The 20,728-nt window shown below is 31.1% G+C and overlaps 1 protein-coding gene and 1 long non-coding RNA gene across 2 annotated transcripts; both read left to right on the top strand.

Moving 5' to 3' along the window:
• The first annotated feature begins 5,260 nt into the window (after positions 1-5,260).
• Positions 5,261-9,574, top strand: LOC107953216 (MLO-like protein 6). Its single transcript, XM_016888455.2, has 15 exons — positions 5,261-5,656; positions 5,745-5,802; positions 5,907-6,160; positions 6,413-6,529; positions 6,615-6,675; positions 6,897-6,985; positions 7,460-7,534; positions 7,621-7,715; positions 7,816-7,865; positions 7,953-7,993; positions 8,075-8,248; positions 8,347-8,382; positions 8,489-8,556; positions 8,684-8,744; positions 8,830-9,574. Exons 1-15 carry the CDS (start codon positions 5,534-5,536, stop codon positions 9,280-9,282), a joined length of 1,755 nt encoding a protein of 584 aa, XP_016743944.2. The 5' UTR covers positions 5,261-5,533; the 3' UTR covers positions 9,283-9,574.
• A 2,462-nt stretch (positions 9,575-12,036) lies between these two features.
• Positions 12,037-12,934, top strand: LOC107953217 (uncharacterized). Its single transcript, XR_001699123.2, has 2 exons — positions 12,037-12,300; positions 12,606-12,934. It is a non-coding gene; the product is annotated as an uncharacterized lncRNA (long non-coding RNA).
• Positions 12,935-20,728: the final 7,794 nt, after the last annotated feature.

A 20,728-nucleotide genomic window follows, 5' to 3' on the forward strand; every position in this document is an offset into this window, starting at 1 on the left:
TTTTGTAAGAAGAAATGACACATTAAATATGAGTGTTATAAGCTATAGAACAAGATCAAAAGAGGGGCTGCGGATCATAAGGGAAAATAACCAGAAAATTCTGGTAAAGCTGATGTTGTAGAATACTATAGCGATGGTGAACATCTATTTGCTTCAGTCAACAATTCTAAAGTGAGCAAGAAGTGGATCCTTGATTTGGGCTACATCTTCCAAATGAGTCCCAATCAGGATTTTACAACTTATGAAACAGTGTCTGAAGGTGTTGTTCTGATAGGAAATAATGCTTCGTGTAAAATTGTAAGCGTTGGAACGATTAAAGTTAATATGTTTGACAGAGTTGTCAGAACACTTAGTGACGTGTGACATGTTCCAGAGTTGAAGAGAAATTTAATTTTATTGAGTACTCTTGATTCAAAAGGGTATAGATACACAACTGAAAGTGGGGTTTTGAAGATTTCCGAAGGTTCCCTCATTGTGATGAAAGGGTGGAGAAAGACTACCAAGTTATATGTTTTGCAGGGTATTACTGTTACTAGTGATGTAGTTGTCGCTACCTCTTCCTTGTCAGATGATGATATTACTAAACTTTGGCATATGCGTCTAGGGCATATAAGTGAGAATGGCATGGAAGAATTGAGAAAAAGAGGACTTCTTGATGGGCAAGGAATTTACAAACTGAAGTTCTGTGAGCATTTTCTTTTTAGGAAGCAAAAGAAAGTTTGATTCACCAGAGGAATCCATAACATGAAGGGAATGTTAGAGTATATTCATTTTGATCTGTGGGGGCCATCGAGAGTGCCTTCGAGAGGTAGAGCTAATTATATGCTAACTTTTATTGATGATTTTTCCAGAAAAGTTTGGGCTTTATTCTTGAAGCAGAAAAGTGATATGTTTTTCGCGTTTAAGTCTTGGAAAACTATGATTAAAAAACAGATGGGAAAACAAATAAAATATCTCCCACAGACAATGGCTTAGAGTTTTGTTCTGATAAGTTTAATAAACTGTGCAAGTCAGAAGGGATTGTGAGACACTTGACAATTCGTCATACTTCACAGTAAAACGGCGTTGCAGAATGAATGAACAGAACCATCATGGAGAAGGTTCGATGTATGTTGTCAAATGCCAATTTACCAAAGTCGTTTTGGGCTGAAGCAACCTCTACTGCATTTTTTTGATTAACCGATCTCTATCCGTTGCCATTGAAAAAAAGACTCCACAAAAGGTATGGTCTAGTAATCCTGCTGACTATTCTGATTTAAAAATCTTTTGGTGTCTTGCGTATGCTCATGTTAATAATGGAAAATTGGAACCAAGATCCATTAAATGTGTTTTTCTTGGTTATAAAGCTGGTGTAAAAGGGTATAAGTTATGGTGTCCTGAAAATAGAAAAGTTGTGATTTGCAGAGAGGTTGTTTTTGATGAAACTGCTATGCTACCTAACTTATCTCTTAAAGACTTTTCCAATAAAGAAAATCAAAAGAAGGTGGAGCATTAGATTAATCCAAAATCTATAACAGAGTCGACTCCTCAAGCCAGTACAAAAATTCAGAATAGAGTTGCTTCTTCACCACAATACTTTATTGCCAAAAATTGAACTAGAAGAGAAATTAAACCTCCAAAGAAGTATGTCGAGGCTGATCTAGTTGCTTATGCTTTAAATGTGGCTGAAGATATAGATGCAAACCAAGAGCCATCTAATTATTCTGAGGCGGTTAGCTGTGAAGACTCATAAAAGTGGATGTTTGCTATGCAAGAGGAGATGGAATCACTCCACAAAAATAAAACATGGGATCTTGTGAAACTTCCTAAAGGTAAAAATGTTGTTCGTTGTAAATGGGTGTTTAAAAAGAAAGAAGGGACTCTAGGAGTTGAAGAACCTAGATATAAAGTAAGGCTTATTGCAAAGGGTTACAATCAAATTCCAAGAGTGGACTTTACAGATGTGTTCTCCCCAGTTGTGAAGTATAGATTGATTCGAGCTTTGCTTGGTATTGTGGCCATGTATGATTTGGAGTTTGAGCAATTAGATGTAAAAACTTCATTTTTGCATGGAGAACTTGAGGAGGATATTTACATGCAACAACCAGAGGGTTTTACAGTCTCAGAAAAAGAGAACTATGTTTGCTTGCTAAAAAAGTCCTTTTACAGTTTGAAACAGTTACCAAGATAGTGGTACAAGAGGTTTGATTCCTTTATGACTTCTCATGATTTCAAAAGAAGTAGCTTTGACAGTTGTGTTTACTTTAAGAAAAATAGTGATGGTTTTTTTATGCATCTACTCATTTATGTTGATGACATATTGATAGTAGCGAAAGATAAATGAGAGATAAGAAAGGTCAAAGCCCAACTAAGTGAAGAATTTGAGACGAAAGATTTGGGACCAGCAAAGAGGATACTTGGTATGGAGATTCTCAGAGATAGAAAAGCAAGTAAATTGTACCTAAGTCAGAATGGGTACATTAAGAAAGTTCTTTTCAGGTTCAGTATGCAGAGTGCTAAGCCTGTTAGTACTCCTTTAGCAGCCCATTTCAAGCTTTCATTGGCTTTATCTCCACACTTTGATGATGAGATTGAGTACATGCCACATGTTCTATACTCTAGTGCAGTAGGATCTCTCATGTAGCTATGGTTTATTCACGTCCAATTTATCATATGCAGTCAGTGCAGTTAGCAGATACATGGCGAATCCCGAAAAAGAACATTGGAAAGTAGTTTGATGGATTTTAAGATACTTACGAGGTATAACTTATGTTTGCTTACAGTTTGGAAGAACTAGAGATGGAGTCATTGGGTATGTTGATGCTGATTTGGTGGAGACCTTAATAGAAGAAAATCTTTTACAGGTTATGTCTTTAAGATCGGAGGTTGTGCAATAAGTTGGAAAGCCACTTTGCAAACTACAGTTGCTTTGTCTACCACTGAAGTTGAGTACATGGCGATTACTGAGGCTTGTAAAGAAGCTATTTGGTTGAATGGACTCTTTATTGAACTCAATAAAGACCTTTAAATCAGTACAGTATTTTGTGACAGTCAGAGTGTCATCTTCCTTACAAAAGATAAAATGTTTCATGAGAGAACAAAACACATTGATGTTCGGTATCATTTTGTAAGTGATATTATTGCTCGTGGTGATATTGTTGTGAGCAAAATTAGTACTCATGAAAATCCTACAGATATGATGACTAAGTCACTTCCTATAACTAAGTTTGAGCATTGCTTAGACTTGGTTGGTGTTCATTGTTAAAGTTAAACCCTTAAGGGGTTTTATGGAAGAGGTGGAGAACTTGTTCGTTAAGAGTTTGCGATGAAGAACTTGTTCATTAAGAATTCGTGTCAAAGTGGATATTGTTAAAGTTGAGTGATCTGAATCCTTATTTAAATAAAATACAGTGGTAAAATAAAATAAAAGTAAATCCATACATAACTATACTTATTTTATTTTATTTTAGAATAAGGTTTTTTAAACCTTATTAAACTCCATCTATTTGATATTGATTAGAATAAGGTGTTTCAATCTTACTACACTCCTATTAGAACATGATTTTACAAGCCTATAAATAGACATAGTTTATTCCTCTTGTAATCATTCGAATTCGACATAGTAAATTTTCTTCTCCTTTGCCCATGGTTTTTTCCCGAAAGGGTTTCTACGTAAAATATGTGTGTTCTTTATTTTTTATTTCTTTTCTTTATGATATATTGTCATTACCGACATTCTATTTTTTTTACAAGGGTCGACATTCAAGAAGTGTAAATTGTGTTAGGTCTGTAGAGTTTGATTTTTATATGGTTAAAAAATCGTAAAAAATAATATTAAAATATGGAAATCTTACAAATATTTTTATAATAATGAAAAATAAAAGAAAATGAATTAGATATTTCACTATATTGAAATAGTTGGCAAAGTGATCAATTAGTTTCTCTTTGAAAAACTATGTCAATAAGAGTAAGTCTTTTGTAAAGTTTGAGAGTATGAGAAGATTTTGGATGAGAAGAAAAGAAGGATGAGTGTGTTTTTATAGTGGAAATCGACAACCATAAGAGTTGATTTCCACTATATTCAATAAAGTTGGTTGTGCCAACAACAAAATAAATATGTTGATCAAACATTCACTCTTAAAATCGACATCCATGGGCGTCAAGATATTATTAAGGATGGTAATGGATCAAGGCGATGGCAAAAGTTGCTAAATCCATTACCGCATCACAGTTTGTATTTTCTACCCCATCATCCACCTCTGTGTAATATTGAAAACCACTACCACTTTCGTGGATGTTGGATTCATCCATCTGCGCTCCATTGTTCGCCCCGCTTCAATTTAATTTTTGCTAGTTATTTTTAATATTTTTAATATTTTAAAAGCAATTAAATATTTAAACATAAAACTTGTGATTTTTTTATAACACATTTTTATATTTTTAATAATTTTAAATATATATGGGTAAAATAATAATTTAATTTAATGGAGCCAGGACAAGTAATTTTTTTTTGAATTGTTATGATTTATTTATAATTTTTTTAGATTTTAGATATTTTTATTTTTTATATTTTTAAAATTATTCATTGGCATGACATAAAACAAATAGTGTCATGTTAGCTTTAAAGAACATGTGGACTATCATGTTCATATTGGTTGTCACACCAAAGTCGTTAAAAGGATTTATGTTTTAGTTAGCATTTCTGTTAAAAAGAACAATTTGACTCTTTTTTAAAAGCTAGGGCTAAATTTAGCTAAGAAAGAATAATGATCAAATTGATAAATTTAAACGTTGAAAACTAAATTTGATATTATGCCAAAATTATTTTATATAATCACTTTTAATAGATATTTTTATTTTTTTCAGTATCAAATTAAAAAGATTTTTCTATAATTTTTTTTTTCAAAAAGGCAATCTTAAAAATTCTTGAGATTAAGGCGATTCGAATGAGCGTTTATCTCCAGTGAATTGCGTTTAGTTTAATTTTTGTCTCTAACTATAATATCGTGATAGACATCATTATTTTTACACTAATAATAAATAAACAGCTTGATTATCCAAAAAGAGTCTAAGTGGGAAAAAGAAAAACTCAGGTGAGTGATCATGTGCAATTACATCAAGGTGGAAGAAAAAAAACAAAAAATTCAAATTTATCTAAAACATCTGGTTTTTAAATTTTTTGATAGGACTCCTGGGGCAATTATTTAAATTTTGATTTTCTCTTTCCTTTTGCCCCTACGCGTTGTCAAAGTCATCCCAACTTGCCTTTCTACGCTGCTTTCCGCTGCAACTTTCTTTCATATCGCTTTCATCAAAATAAATACTGCCAAAATTCATTAAAATTCTCTTTCACAATATTCAAAGCATTTTAGACCTTATTTTTGATAGAAGAATCTGTATTCACATTCCTTTTCCTTCTAGATATATTCAAGAACTCATATATATTTCTTTGTTTCTAAAGCTACTACTTGACAAACTTCATTCTATCAGCACAAATAGATCATCGAGGGTTTTCATCAAAGTGAATCTGAAGTTTGAGGAAATTAAGGAAAACATGGCAGGGGGAAGTGGAGGAAGAACTCTGGAGGAAACACCCACATGGGCTGTTGCTGTTGTTTGTTTTGCTTTGGTTTTGATTTCAATCATCATTGAACACATTCTCCATATGATTGGAAAGGTATGATTTTTTATTTCAACCTCATTTTTGGGGCCTTGTAATGGCTGTTTAATCTCCAAATCTCATACTTGTTTTAATGTTTTTGCAGTGGTTGAAGAACAAGCATAAACGAGCACTTTATGAAGCACTGGAAAAGATTAAATCAGGTAAAACATTTTAACCCGATTTAATGAATGAATTTGAAAGGTCAATAATCCATTAGACAAAGAAGTGATATATATATATATATTATGGGTATTCTTTTTTGCAGAGCTTATGCTGCTGGGATTTATATCCTTACTTCTAACAGTAGGACAAGGTTTAATATCAGATATATGCATATCGAAGGAAATTGCAGCTACTTGGCATCCATGCAATAAGAAACAAGAAGAGAAATTGAATGAATCTGATGATCAAGATAAAACAGATACGGAGCATCGACGGAGACTTCTCACTGTCTCGAACTCGGGTGTAGTTTTCCGGCGTTCATTGGCGGGACCTTCAGTGGACAAATGTGCAGATCAGGTATGACCCCAGCTAATTTATGTATGTAATAATATTCTCAAGTTGCTTTTCTTTTATGACTCAAAATTGGTAAAACGTTCATTTTCACACCATCTAATTACAATAAAGTTTATGAGAAAAAACTAAAAAAATTGAATAAATTGTCATTTCAAATGATTTGTTATTATCGGACTGCATAAAATGGGAAAAATTTGAGGCCCCATTGATGCATCAAATAATCAATGATTTGTAAATAAATCATTAATGCTGCAGGGTAAAGTGCCGTTTGTTTCATCGGGAGGAATCCACCAACTTCACCTTTTCATATTTGTGCTAGCTCTTTTTCATGTCCTTTACTGTGTTCTTACATTGGCATTGGGGAGAGCTAAGGTACTAATTTCTTAATATTCCTCCTTTCTAGTTTACAAAACATGAAATAACTCTCTTCTTTTTTTCTTTTCTTTTCTTTTTGTAGATGAAAAGGTGGAAGAGATGGGAAAAGGAAACAGGAACAATCGAATATCAGTTCTCACATGGTTAGTGCAGACTATATATTATTTTTGGTGTAGTTTACTGAAAACGTGGTCCATTATTTTATTATCTTCCAACGTTTTATATATTTTACTTTATTGACTTCATGTTTAATTATATGTTTACATAAAAAGAAAAATTCTTATTAGAGGGGAATTAAGTTTTAAAATGATGATTTTTTTAGAAATTAAAATAAATAAATAAATAAAAATTGATTTGGTGACAGATCCGGAGCGGTTCAGATTTGCAAGGGAAACGTCATTTGGACGGAGGCATCTTAGCTTTTGGACCAAAAACCCCATTCTTATGCGGATTGTAACCAAATTTCACCCTCTCTTCTCCTTTTACTTTATAGTCTTTTCCTTTTTACAACAATAAAATTAACAATACGCATTGCATGCTAAAGCCTTACTGCCAAGGTTTACATATTATTCTATTTATAAGCATATTTTTAAATAATATTAAATATCATATTTGAATAAGTTTTCATTTTTTTTATTTGTAAAATTACCCATATTAAAGATTGCCCAAATTGTATTTAAAAAAAAAAACTATATAGAACATTAAGGTTGCCAAACTGCCTTTTATAGACAAAGGACCACAGAATGCCCAAATTTACAACACTTTTGACTTTTTATCTTTGATTTTCCCACGTTTTCTTTCTAAACCTGACTCATACTTAATTAAAAAAAATTGTTTCATTTATATTCTTAGTATAATATATTTAATAAACAAAATAATACAGCAATGGGTTAAAAAACGCATGGGATTGTTTTTATTTATTTGCAGGTGTGTTTCTTTAGACAGTTTGTTAGGTCAGTCCCTAAAGTTGATTACTTGACTCTCCGACATGGATTTATTATGGTAATTATTTGATTTTTATTTATTTTTTAAATTCATTAATTAAAGTAATTATATATATATGTAATGTTTTAAATTTTATTTTTCAGGCACACTTGGCACCCCATAGCGAAACCAAATTCGATTTTCAAAAATATATTAATAGATCATTGGAAGAAGATTTCAATGTTGTTGTGGGCATTAGGTAAGTAATTAATTTCATCATTCCTTTCTCTGTTTTAGTTAATTAATTTCTCTCTATAAATCCATTGTTTATCTCTCTTCTTTTTCCATCAATTTTGCAGCCCTCCAATATGGTTTTTTGCTGTACTCTTCCTACTCCTTAACACTCATGGTGAGTCAATTATGTCTACTATTTTTTTCCATTCTATTTTATAGACTGAAATAGTAATTAAATTTTATTTTACTTATTATGATACAGGATGGTATTCTTATCTATGGCTGCCATTTATCCCATTGATTGTAAGCATGCTACTTAATTAATTTATGTGTTGAATCCTATTTTGTTTAAATATAAGAGGAATAAATTAAGGGAACATGCAGATCATACTGCTAGTGGGCACAAAGTTACAAGTGATAATAACAAAGATGGGGCTAAGAATTCAAGAGAGAGGGGAAGTAGTAAAAGGAGTGCCAGTGGTTGAGCCCGGCGATGACCTTTTCTGGTTCAACCGCCCCCGCCTCATTCTCTATCTTATCAATTTCGTTCTTTTCCAGGTTCTTTTCTTAATCAACTATTTCTTTCTTCATTATTATTGAAGGCTCTATAAATTATCTTCTGCTTACATTTTCTTTTTTAATTTTAAATTTTGTAGAATGCTTTCCAGCTTGCATTCTTTGCATGTACTTGGGTAAATTTCTTCACCATTTTTCCTTGATAACTTGCTTGGATTATTTTGTGTGTGTGTGTGTGTGTTTTTTTTCTTTTCTAATGGAGTTTATGGTTGTAAAATACAGTATGAATTTGGATTAAAGTCTTGCTTCCATGAGCATGTGGAAGATGTCGTCATCAGAATTTCAATGGGGTAAAAAACTCAATTTCTACATTCAAATTTTCATATTTATAATTTCTTTTGGTACATTGTTCTATTTTATATTTAAAATAATAGCTTTCACGTTCTAATAATTTTATTCTAACTTGGTTATACATAGGGTTCTAGTTCAAATTCTTTGCAGCTACGTCACACTACCTCTTTACGCCCTTGTTACACAGGTAAGTCAAAAAGCATATATGTATATTTATATTTCAATATTCCAAGTCATATATTTTAATTAATTAAAATTTTTGGTATGATCAGATGGGTTCGAACATGAAACCAACCATATTTAATGAAAGGGTAGCGACAGCTTTAAGGAATTGGCACCACACGGCTAAAAAACACATCAAACATAACAAGGGCTCAATCACCCCATTTTCAAGCAGGCCGAACACCCCATCTCACCACATCTCTCCGGTTCATCTCCTTAGAAACTACCGGAGCGAAGTCGACAGTCTCCATACTTCTCCTAGGAGATCCAACTTTGATATCGAGCTTTCAGACACGGATTCTTTGTCCCCGTCCCCCCCTAATTACACCGAAGGTTCCTCCACTTCTCACCACCATGTTAATATGGTGGATCAAGTTCAAGTAGATTACATCGATAATGGCATAAATGAACTGAACTTTAATGAACGACGTGAACTCACGCAACATGAAATTAACATCGAGTTGAAAGATTTTTCATTTGATAGAAGGACAACTAGTATATGAATATATATATATATGAGTTTTAAATTAGGTGAATAACATTTACAATGATAAGATGGTTAATGGCACAACAATTAATTGGCCAAAGGGCAAAATTAAGCCATTTGATTATTTTGGATCATCTTGTTTACCGAAATATTCTTCTTCTTTTTTTCGTTTCCGCTCTTTGCCATAAAATGAGGCTTCAAGAACAAATTAGTTTTCATTATTTTTTGTATAATTTGTTTCTGTACAGTGTACTTCAACTCTTTTAGTTATTGACATCTGATATAAATATATAAACCATGTTATCCTTTTTCTTCTTATGGAATTTTAACTTCAATACCTATGTTGATCCTAAATATAAAAAAATTATATATTTATATTAATAAGATAATTATTGTCGAAACTATTTTTTTGAAAAACGGGGATCGACTTTATGTTTTGGAAATGGAAACGAAAATTGGGGGTCGTCACCGATCTTTATTGGGTGTGATCAGATCACCCTTGTTTTAATAAAACATTTTAGTTCACTAAAACGAAATTTTCGGTCTACGAAACTTGAGAAAATGGGTTCGGGAGTCGGTTACGTGCGAGGAAGGGTTAGCACCCTCGTCACGCCCAAAATTGGTACTTAATCGATTAATTAACGTCTTAATGTCGAAAGTTGAAAAGATTCTAAAATAAATTTTAAAATACGATCCCTTTTTATGAATGCTTGGATAACTCGAAGTGGATATTAAGATTTTCTTGTTCCGAAGAAATAAAATATCACATCCAGCATGTAGGACATGACATTTCAAACCTTCGATGCCAAAATCATCTCATGATTTCCAAAACTCATGTAATGAAATTTTAAAAAGGATATTTGGTTATTCGGTCAAACGATAAATCGAAACCCAGCACATAGGGCATGATTTCTCGAAATTTCCAAACCCGAAATATTGCCTTGTTTCAAATTTTTACGATCCCTTTTTATGAATGTTCGTTTTACAAAAATATTTGAATAAATCGAAGCGGATACTAAAGACCTTCTTGTCTCGAAGTAAATAAATACCACATCCAGTACGTTAGGACACGACATTTTAAAACCTCGAGAATAAGCTTGTCTTTTGATTTTTGAAATTCATGTGTTTTAATTTTGAAAGGTTATTTGTCATTTGGGTTAAACGAGAAAAATCGAAACTTAGTAAGTTAAGGCACGATTTCTCGAACTTCCCAAAATACGAAATATTACCTTATTTTGGAAATCTTTTAAAAGGAACAATTATAAAAACAGACTTGAAATACATTTATTTGGTTTATTTGAGAAAATAAAATGTTCAATTTTAAGCAAAAAAAATAATCATGATATAATATGCGGAAATGAAGAACAAAATAACAAATATGCTAAATATGCATGGTTTACATATTATACAAATTATAGATAATAATATAAAGAAGCCAATACATAAATCAAAACACACCTAACAATAATACACCATCCAACATTTCTAAGTAAATCTTAATACAAAAAATAATCTATTTAAATGGTAATGAACAATGTTAAAACCAATAATGTAAAGGAAGATAAATTGGAAATCGAGAATGTAAAAACATTTTAAAAGTAAATTATATGTATATAAACAAATGATACATACAAAAATTTGAAATCATTTATAAAAATAAATAAGACATAAAATATAAAGTTCAACCTATAGGTGAATTTTAAAATAAGCATTATAAGGGGAAATTTAAAGTTGGTGCTTTACAAAATAATTTAAAACCAAGATTTAATATATATATAATATAAAGTATGTAGATAAAAATTAAAATGTGTGCTCATATGAAAGTTTTAAAACAAATTCTATACATATTAAAAATTTTAACATAAATTATATGAATATAGCCGTATAAAAATCTACAAAAGGATATATATGAATAACAATTTATATAATATGAAGTCAATAGTCACACAAAGTAATTTGAAACGAGGTTTATTAATCAATAATTAATCATACACATAAAGGGAAATACTTAATGTAAATAATACATATATAAAGATACTAATGGATGAGAGTATAAAAAAAAACAAAATATATAGTAGATAAGATATTTGACAAGAATGAATTATACATATAAATGGATTTAAAAAGATAATATAAATATCGTGAAATTAATAACATTCATAGAATAAAACCGATTTTGATATAAACTATATATATATGTGTTAATTAATATATAAGAGTAATTAAATTTAATATCATACAAAACATTTAAAGCAATATGATAATAAATAAGGTCTTAAAATAATAACTATAACAAAAAATAATAATAATAATAAATGCAGTTAAAATACCAAGTTGAAATGAAGTAAAAATGATTAAGAGTAATTTAAAATATATATTTAAATAAATTTTTTTAAAAGAAATGAATACTAAGAAAATAAAAAAAATAAAAGAATTACATATTGAAATGAAAGAAAAACTTAATTGGAACAAAATCAAACTTAAAGGGATAAAATAAATCATTGGGACTAAAATAAGGACTAAAATGTAGTACGCGCCAGTGTGCGGGGACCAAAACTGGAAATATTTCATATCCCAAAACGCTGTGCTTAAACGCGGATTAAATTGCAATAACGCCCAAATCTTAGGGAAAAAATTAAAAGAAAGAAAATGCGAACAGGGCCCAATCTAATGTTAGTGCGAAAGGGGGAGGACCAACACGCAAATATCCCCTCCCTGCTGAAACACGCGGATCCCATGGGCAATCAGGTCGGGTCGCGGGTTTGGCGCCTAAACGGCGCCGTTTAGCCTCCAGAACCAAGACACAAAAACGGTGCCTTTTTATATAAAGTATATAATTTTTTTTTAAAAAAAAATTGCATTTGGCCTTTGATTTTTTCTTCTCAATAGCAAAATACTCCTTTTTGCTCTTCTAGGGTTTTGACCTCAAGCAAAACACGCCGTCGCCAGACCACCACCATATCAGGTGACCGGTAACGCGCGAAAGGCTCCCGTTTCAGACGAAGAACCTGATCGACGAAGGCTAAACACCGAGGTAAGTACCCCTTTTCTTTTTATTTATTTCTTTTAAAATAGATTTGAAACCAAAAATAAGAAAAAAGATCGAAAGAAAAAAAAAAGAAAAGAGCATAGAATCCAAAAACAACCTTTTTTTTTTGTTTTTGCTTTTGATTTCTCGTATGCGTGTGAAAATACCATCTTTTTTGTCTTCCAAAAATCCCCCAAATACAATCGGTTCCCCCTATTTATTTTGCTACCCTCTTCTATTTGTTGCTTGCTGTTTTCTTTCTTTACTTTGCTTGTCTCTCTGCTATTTTCCTGTTTCGTTTGCTGGTCTAGGCAAAAGTGATGGGACGGGTTGGTGCAAGGACAAGCAGAGGGGTCAGGCCTCGAGGCCAGGCGCGGGCGGTGCACTCGAGGCACGTGGGGGAGCAGCGCGGCCCAAAGAGGGGCTCAAAAACCCTAGGGTCTCTGAGTTGGTTTAAGGTCTTGGGCCTATTGGGTCGACAGAAGCTGGGTTTGTTTATTATTGTTTGGGCTTGTTAGGCCCGGGCAAATTTGGGCCCGTACAATTATATTTGAAACTCACCTCTTTATTTAAGCTACTTTTATGCAAGATTAGAAGTGTAATACAACCAACTTTGAATCCAAACAAATTATTCACTCAATTATTTAATTCGTTCTATTTAGTCATCTAATTATTAAATTTTTTCATTTTACTCATTTAATTTTTTGAAATTAAATATTTTAGTCATTTTTTTATTAATTGCCTAACAGTAGTCTAACTTGGTATTTGTTTTATTGGCCTAATAACAAACTAGCCCTTCAATGTTTACACATTCTATCAATTTAATCCTAAATCTAAAAACTTCAATAAATTTAACCTTCAATGTTTACCAATTTTACCATTTTAGTTCTAATTCCCAAAACTGTAAAACATATTTAAAAAATCTTTAAAATATTTTTATATTTATTCAAAATTTATATTTACTTTTTTCATCAACCATGTTCTTTTTTTCATCAACCAAACATATAAAAAAACCCAACAATTAAAGTGTTTTTTTTTAATTCGATCTCTCTTGATTTAGTTCCCTTTTTCTCTTGCTACATTGTTTGTCTCAAATGTCTAATTAAAAAACAAAAAAAGCTCAAAATTAACAAATTCATAAACCTAGAAAAGTGGTTGGGTTGATAACACCAACCTCAATTACCTTACTCTTTGCTGCAAAGATAATACAGTTTTAGGCTTTGGTGTTCTCATATATTTATTATTTTTAGCTCAAGTACTGGAGAGAGAATGTAGGTCAGGCCCATTGCATTTGATATCTCCAACTTGGTTAATTTAATGAAAGAAAGAACAAAATGGAAGATACTATTGAAAGTCATTTTTGGTACAAAAATTTGAAAATATTTTATATTTATTTTTAAAAAAATTTAAAATTTAAAATTTAAAATTTAATAATTAATAATTACTTTTTTAAAATTTTAAGATTTTTAAATATATTTTATAATTTTTATAATTAAGACTAAAATGACAAATCATGTAAATATTGAGGGCTAAAGTTGTTGAATTTTCTAGATTTAAGATCAAATTGATAGAATGTATAAATATTGGAGGGATAAATTTGGTATTAGGTCAATTCTGTTAGGCAATTAATGGAAAAGTGACTAAAATATTTAATTTTGAAAAGTTGAGTGACTAAAACGAAAAAAATAATAGTTGAATGACCAAATAGAATAAATTGAATAGTTGAGTGACTATTCTTATACTTTAGCCTATAAAATATATTAAAATAAAAAGTTAAAATTACTCACAGGTCCTTTAAAATGAATATTACAATTTTCAAATCCGACTCAACCAACAACTCAAGCTTAATTTAATTATTATAAAATTAAATTCAAAAGAATCTTAAAATCCAACTAAAACGTCTTAAAACATCAATATCTCATTCATACTCGTACACAAGATCGACGCATAATCTTTAGATTTATGTAATAAGTTTTGCATTATTGATTTTATAGTATTCTTTTTTCTTGTTTTCTTATAAATCTTATCACCATCCTCGTAGTTAAAAGGAATAAATAATATAATTTTTGGACCATAAACTTAATAATTAGATCAATTTTTATATTTATATGTTTTTTTATCTATTTGGGTGCTTGAACTTAAAAAATATAAAAATTTGATGACGTCGCACTTTGAGATTGTGCCACTTTATTACTTAGAAATAAAAAAATTTATATAAATTTTCAAGTGATTACATGGTACCGTTTTAGAGAGTCACATACAGTGTTCTAATAACCAAACAAGTGGTTGAACTGGTTAGACCGTTGATTCCCGATTCAATCGGTTTGATTGGTTCAATTGCTAGACCAACAATAACTAAATAAATAATTAAAACTCATAAAAATTTTAAAAATAAAAAATATATTAAAATGATTCAACCTGTTTAACTATTGGTTTTTGTGCTAGTTTTTTTTATCGTTTTGAGCAGTTTTCAATTCAATCAATTCAATCCTTTTGTTTGGACCAATCTACCAGTCAATTCTTGGTCCAATCAATCTGACAAACCAATCTAGTCATGTTTTAGGAACAGTGATCACATCTAGGGGTGTAAATGAGACATTGGTGCTAACAAGCTACTCAAGTTCGACTCGAAAAAAATTGAACTTGATTCTGTAATTATTGAGCCTAGCTCTAGCGAGCTATCAGTCGAGTCGAATTCAAGCTTAGTAATACTTGACTCAAATTGCTTGCAAGCCTTATCGAGCTTTTCATATTTTTATATTATTAAATTATGTTATTACCCCTATGATAAAGAATGAGATGGATAAATTCGGAAGCAGATCGTAAAGTTTATTAAAGTTGTGGATTTGACTTAGGGTTCTAAACGTTCGGAAAGAAACTTGGAAACTGGCACAACCTAAAATGAAATCGAATCCAGGTTAGATAAAATAATTAAAATAAATAACTAAAGTAAAATAATAAATGAAATATTAAAATAATAAGGAAGCAAATAAATAAGATAAATGGAAAAGATAGAACGTGGCGTGTAGAAGTCCTAAGAAGCCTTGGAAACATGAAGAATCCACAACCCCCTTCAAGCAACTCTAATTTTCCCTCCAAGAAAGAAAAATTGGCAAAAAAAAGTTTGAAGATGATCCCCACAGTTTGAAAAAATTGTTAAAACTCTTCTAAAAGAAACTCAAGAAAAATTCTTTAAAAAAAAACTCAAAGAGAATTTATAAACTCAAAAGAGAAGTTGAATAATAATGAATTGAATGAATTGTGTACAATGCAAAGGCCTATATATAGGCTAGCTAAATAAATCTAAATAAAACTCTTAAGTATACTAGAACTCTAATTTAACCTTAACAAGTAGTTTTAAACTAAACTTTCAAGTTAACATTAAAACTCCTAATAACTTAAAATAATTAATAATTATAAAAAAATTCGGAAGAAAATAATAGGAGCTGATAAATACAATATTGAGCTCATAGATAACAAAAATTAAGCTTAAAACTCAAACTCAATATGATTTAAACTCGAATTAAAAGCGCAAAATTCGTAATTCCCCTCAAAATCTCGTTCAGAAATTTTGCTCGCATAGTCCTCACTAAAACGGTCATAACTTGAGCTCCCAAACTCAAATTTGAGTGAGTCAAAATGCGTTTCAAAGCTAAGATCTTAGCTCAAAAATGCTAGGAGCCCATCTAAAAAGTTGTCTCAAGTCTGCTGATTTCCCAAGCTTGAAAATTGGCAATTTTGGTGATTAAAATTTAATAAATTTCACCACATCCGTGCATGTATCACCCTGATATATATATACATATTATTAAATCTAAGTCTAAATATCGAGCTGAGCTTGAGCTCGAGTTCGAGTTCAAGCTTGAGTACAAAAATTAGTAAATGAGCTTAATCAAGCTTGAACTCAAGTAACTTCATTATATCTCGAGTCAAGCTCAAACTTAAAAATAGATGTTCAATCAAGCTTGAGTCAAGTATCGAGCTCTGAATTTTGAAAGCTTGAGCTTGGCAGTATTTGACTCGGCTTGATTACACCCCTAGTTTCCAAAATGAATCTAGTCTCTAAATTTAGATACTAATGTGAATTAAAAAAATAGATATTAAAGTATACTTAGGTTCCTTTTGTTCTTTGTGCTGATTAGTGGTGGGTTTTATCTGAAAGTGAAGCAGCGTTGGTTATACAAGTTTCTTTTGATTCATATGCTTGAAATTTTATGCCTTTATTTGTTTCTTTATTTTCATTCTTTTTTCTGGGCTTGGGATTAATTTTATGCCTTTTGGTTATACAAGTTGAAGTGAATTACAAGTATATTTTTCCTGTAATGATATAATTCTATCGATTTAGGGCAATGAAAATGTAATCTGGTGCCACGTTTTGTTTGTAAATGTGATTGATTCTTGTGCTTGTTGTTTTTGCAAATGATGCACCTTTTCAGTTTTCCCCAGAACATGAGCTGCATGTCTCACACTCTATTCCCTCTCTTCTATGGCACTGGTCGAACACTTGATTGAAATGAAACATTGTAAGTTGGTGAGACAAGCGACCAATATATTAGGAACCATGACCCTTATCACTTCGAATAGTCTTTCACTCGTCTCGTAATTTTTGTCTTTGTAGTCTAGAAAAAGGGATTGGCTTATCTTGTACATGGAATTAACAGCCAATACCTTGATAGGCCACTTTGAAGGGTTATCCATTAGACACAGATTCGCATTGTTCTTCTTAAATTCCATGAATATGTTCTTTGCTGAATCAGAAAATACTTCTAGTATTTCCTTTGTGATTTTTCCTTGGAGGGACAATTTACGAAGGTCCACATTTAGCCACCAATGATACAGCTTAACAGAAAACCGGACAATATTCCAGCCTTCCTGTTGTTTACCATCATTGCTATAAGAAGTAGTCACCTCTATAGTACCTTCCTTCCTGTTGTCATTCGTGTCCCAGTCATCCAAGATTTAAATGAAAATGCAGCATGTTTTTGAACATTTAAATGAAGGACTTGTGATATTCTCGACATATATACATTAGTCAGATAGATTTTAGTTTTAACATCATCCCAAGCTCAGTATGAGAACTATTTTGAGGGGTTTTGAGCTTGTATTTATTTATCTTTCCTTGATATAATTTGAATGATAGCTTTATATATATGCACTTTATAATATAATTACCTTCATGCTTGTTAATTGTTAAACCATAAAAAATCACTACCACCATTCTCTTATCTTGATCTTTCTTGAACTTGCATTCCTTCTATCACCGTCTACAGTTTGAAAATTGTATTTACGGATCATACATCACAAGGAAAAGGCTATCTACTTTTCACATGTCGTAAATAAATAGTTAAAAAAGAAGAGAAGTATGACATGCGACGTGTCTTTCGAGGTAGTAGTTCCCATCTGAAAATGTCACTTGTTAAGGGTTGAAAGCTAGGGTCTCTAAGCCCAACCTCTTTCCCTGGGGAAGAACCTATTTCTTTTGACATCTCAAGAAAGAAGGCCTCAGAGAATAAGCTAGAGTGACATACACAAGCTTACATACAGTGTACTTAAGCAACTTGACTCTTCTATATTGTTTCTGGGTAACTTTTTTTTTAACCAGTTTCTGGGTAATTTTAACTCGTTACTGAGCTCTGTCTTTTATTTCTTGTCCCCTCATACAGGCATTGCTGAAGGTGCTTTTCTGCTTTATATCATATTTGTTTTCATTTTGCTTAACTCTTGACCAAATAATATATGATTTATCTTAAGTTTTGTTCTTTTTTTATTGTCAACCTCCCTGTCCCTCAATTCCGTGCTTAATAATGTTACGATTAATCACAAGTGCATATAGATCCAATGTAAACTGGATAAAGGATATGGCACATATATTTAAATTATGAATTAATAATTTATTATTAATTATCTATGCACTATCAATGAATCAAATAAATAATATATATTTAATTTTTTAAGTTCGTGTCGTTGGGTTTTCATCTTGTATGCTATTAGCGTAGAAAATTTAGGTATCTTCTTTTATTATACTATTATGCAATGCAAAGAAATATGCATCCAAATGTATTAATAGAATGGTAAAGATATTGAATAATACTGTGTAAGATGGTAAAATATCAATTCATATATTATATATAGCTATGTACATAATTAGATTTATGATCATACATATAAATATGTAGTGTTTATACATGAGTGAAATTCTAAGTTAGTGTAAGAAACAGCACATGGCTTTTGCTTGCCTTTTAGTTGTTGCTTGTATACAAATAGTGCATGATACTTGTCCCCTCGTCCCCCGCTGTCACCCTAGTATCCAAGTTTATGTCACTGTAGACCACTAGTATTGACTGCAATCCCTTTATGTATATCTTGATCTAGACATATATGCATATCCACCTGTAAAAAAAAATGTAATGTGTATATCTTGCTCAAAAAGATAGTTTAATACAAACCATGCATTTAAAAGGGCAAGCTCAAATAAAACAAAAATTCAAGTTTATATCTTTGAAACCATCAATTACCAATTCAATATGTATGCCAAGAAAATCAGATATCTTTATAAGCTACTAGTGTATCAGATATCAGTTTTCATATATGTATGTATGCACTTTAATCATGGTAACTTTATTCATATATGCGATCTTATGAAAAGCTTGAATATTTTTTGTGGTGATCAAATACTTGTGTGGCACTATTTTATATAGATGGATCATAATCAAGATCAAAATGCAATTTTCGGAGTCGTGGCTTCAGTTTTAGCTTTTGGGACTCTTTGGATTAAAAAAATTAAAAACTAGGAAAGAAATTGCTTTCACCCTCGTGTGAATTGAGATTATGAAAGAGAAAATTATATTAATAGTATTTTATATAGTGGTGACCAGCATTGTATTGATGTGATAATGATGAGACTGATTGCTTTTTTTTTTTTTAATTTGTGTGATATTCTTAGTAGGAATAATTTGTTACAATCAATTAAATCTGTGAATATTAGGGAGCAAGTAGTTATATTTTTACATATAATTAGTCATAATGTAAGGTTTTGAGTGATTGGATCTAGATATTATGGATCAATTGAGACAATTCATTGTTACTTTAGGGTTGTATTTAGAGCTATTTTGAAACTGTATAAACTAGTTATTAGATTACCTGATGAGTCAACTCCTAGTGAAATCAGAAACAATCCAATGTTTTATCCTTATTTTAAAGATTGTATTGGAGCATTAGATGGAACTCATGTTTGTGCATCCGTTCCACTTAGCATTCAAGGGTAGTATTTAGAGCTATTTTGAAATTGTATAAGCTAGTTATTAGATTACCTGATGAGTCAACTCCTAGTGAAATCAGAAACAATCCAAGGTTTTATCTTTATTTTAAAGATTGTATTGGAGCATTAGATGGATCTCATATTCGTGCATCTGTTCCACTTAGCATTCAAGGAGGATTTCGTAGCCGTAAAAGGGGGGGCCAGCACAAAATGTATTGGCTGCCATTACATTTGATTTGAAAATTTCCTATGTTCTAGCTAGTTGGGAATGTAGTGCGCATGATTCTCATATTTTAAGTGATGCATTTTCACGCCCAAGAGGATTAAGAATTCTGGAAAGTAAGAATTGTCATTAAATACTGAATAGTTCTAGTAAGCTCATAATTTATTAGTAATAATTCTATTTTTTAAAATTGTAGGTAAATATTATCTTGCTGATGCAGGATATGGCATCCGAAATAGATATATTACCCCATATCGTGGTGTCCGATATCATTTAAAAGAGTTTAGTGTTTAGGGGCCTGAAAATGCAAAGGAACTTTTTAATCTTCGTCATTCATCATTGCGAATCACTATTGAACGTATTTTTGGGATTTTGAAGAGACGGTTTCGTGTATTAGATGCTGAACCATTTTGGAATTTTCATACTCAAGTAGATATAGTTTTGGCTTGTTGTATCATTAATAATCATATAATGGGAGTTGATCCTAGTGATTTACTTAATCAAAGATTATACAAGGAGCTTGGGTCTAATTTGATTATACCAGCTCTTACGAAGCGAGAAAAAAGAGATGAAGCAAGAGAATGGTCTGCTAAGAGAGACGAAATTGCACAAACTATATGGACTAATTATATGGCTAGAAATATTAGGTAGGTTTAGGTCTTAGGGTTATTGTTTCTATGTTATGTATGTTTAGTTTGTTGGATTTTGAAATTATTATGTCTTGAATTTGTTAGATATTGAGTTTATTATGTTTTAAGCTTGTTGGAAATTGAAATGATTGACAATGGCAATTATTAATGTAGAATGGGTAAGGGCAACAAAGAATGGACCTCCAAGCAATTCAGGTGGACAAAATCGATGGAACATCTTTTTCTTGAAATTCTAGCAGAGGAGGCCGAGAAAGGAAATAAGCCTTCTAACACTTTCAAACTAGTTTCTATTAATTGAGTTGC

This window comes from Gossypium hirsutum, chromosome A07 (assembly GCF_007990345.1).
Source record: "Gossypium hirsutum isolate 1008001.06 chromosome A07, Gossypium_hirsutum_v2.1, whole genome shotgun sequence".
NCBI classification, from domain to species: domain Eukaryota; kingdom Viridiplantae; phylum Streptophyta; class Magnoliopsida; order Malvales; family Malvaceae; genus Gossypium; species Gossypium hirsutum.

Excerpts from the sequence above, each read along its gene's own strand:
- LOC107953216 (XM_016888455.2), top strand. The coding sequence starts at position 5,534 with ATGGCAGGGGGAAGTGGAGGAAGAACTCTGGAGGAAACACCCACATGG. Across the intron at positions 7,535-7,620 it reads TCCGACATGGATTTATTATG|GCACACTTGGCACCCCATAG; the intron begins GTAATTATTTGA and ends TTTATTTTTCAG. Across the intron at positions 8,383-8,488 it reads CATTCTTTGCATGTACTTGG|TATGAATTTGGATTAAAGTC; the intron begins GTAAATTTCTTC and ends TGTAAAATACAG.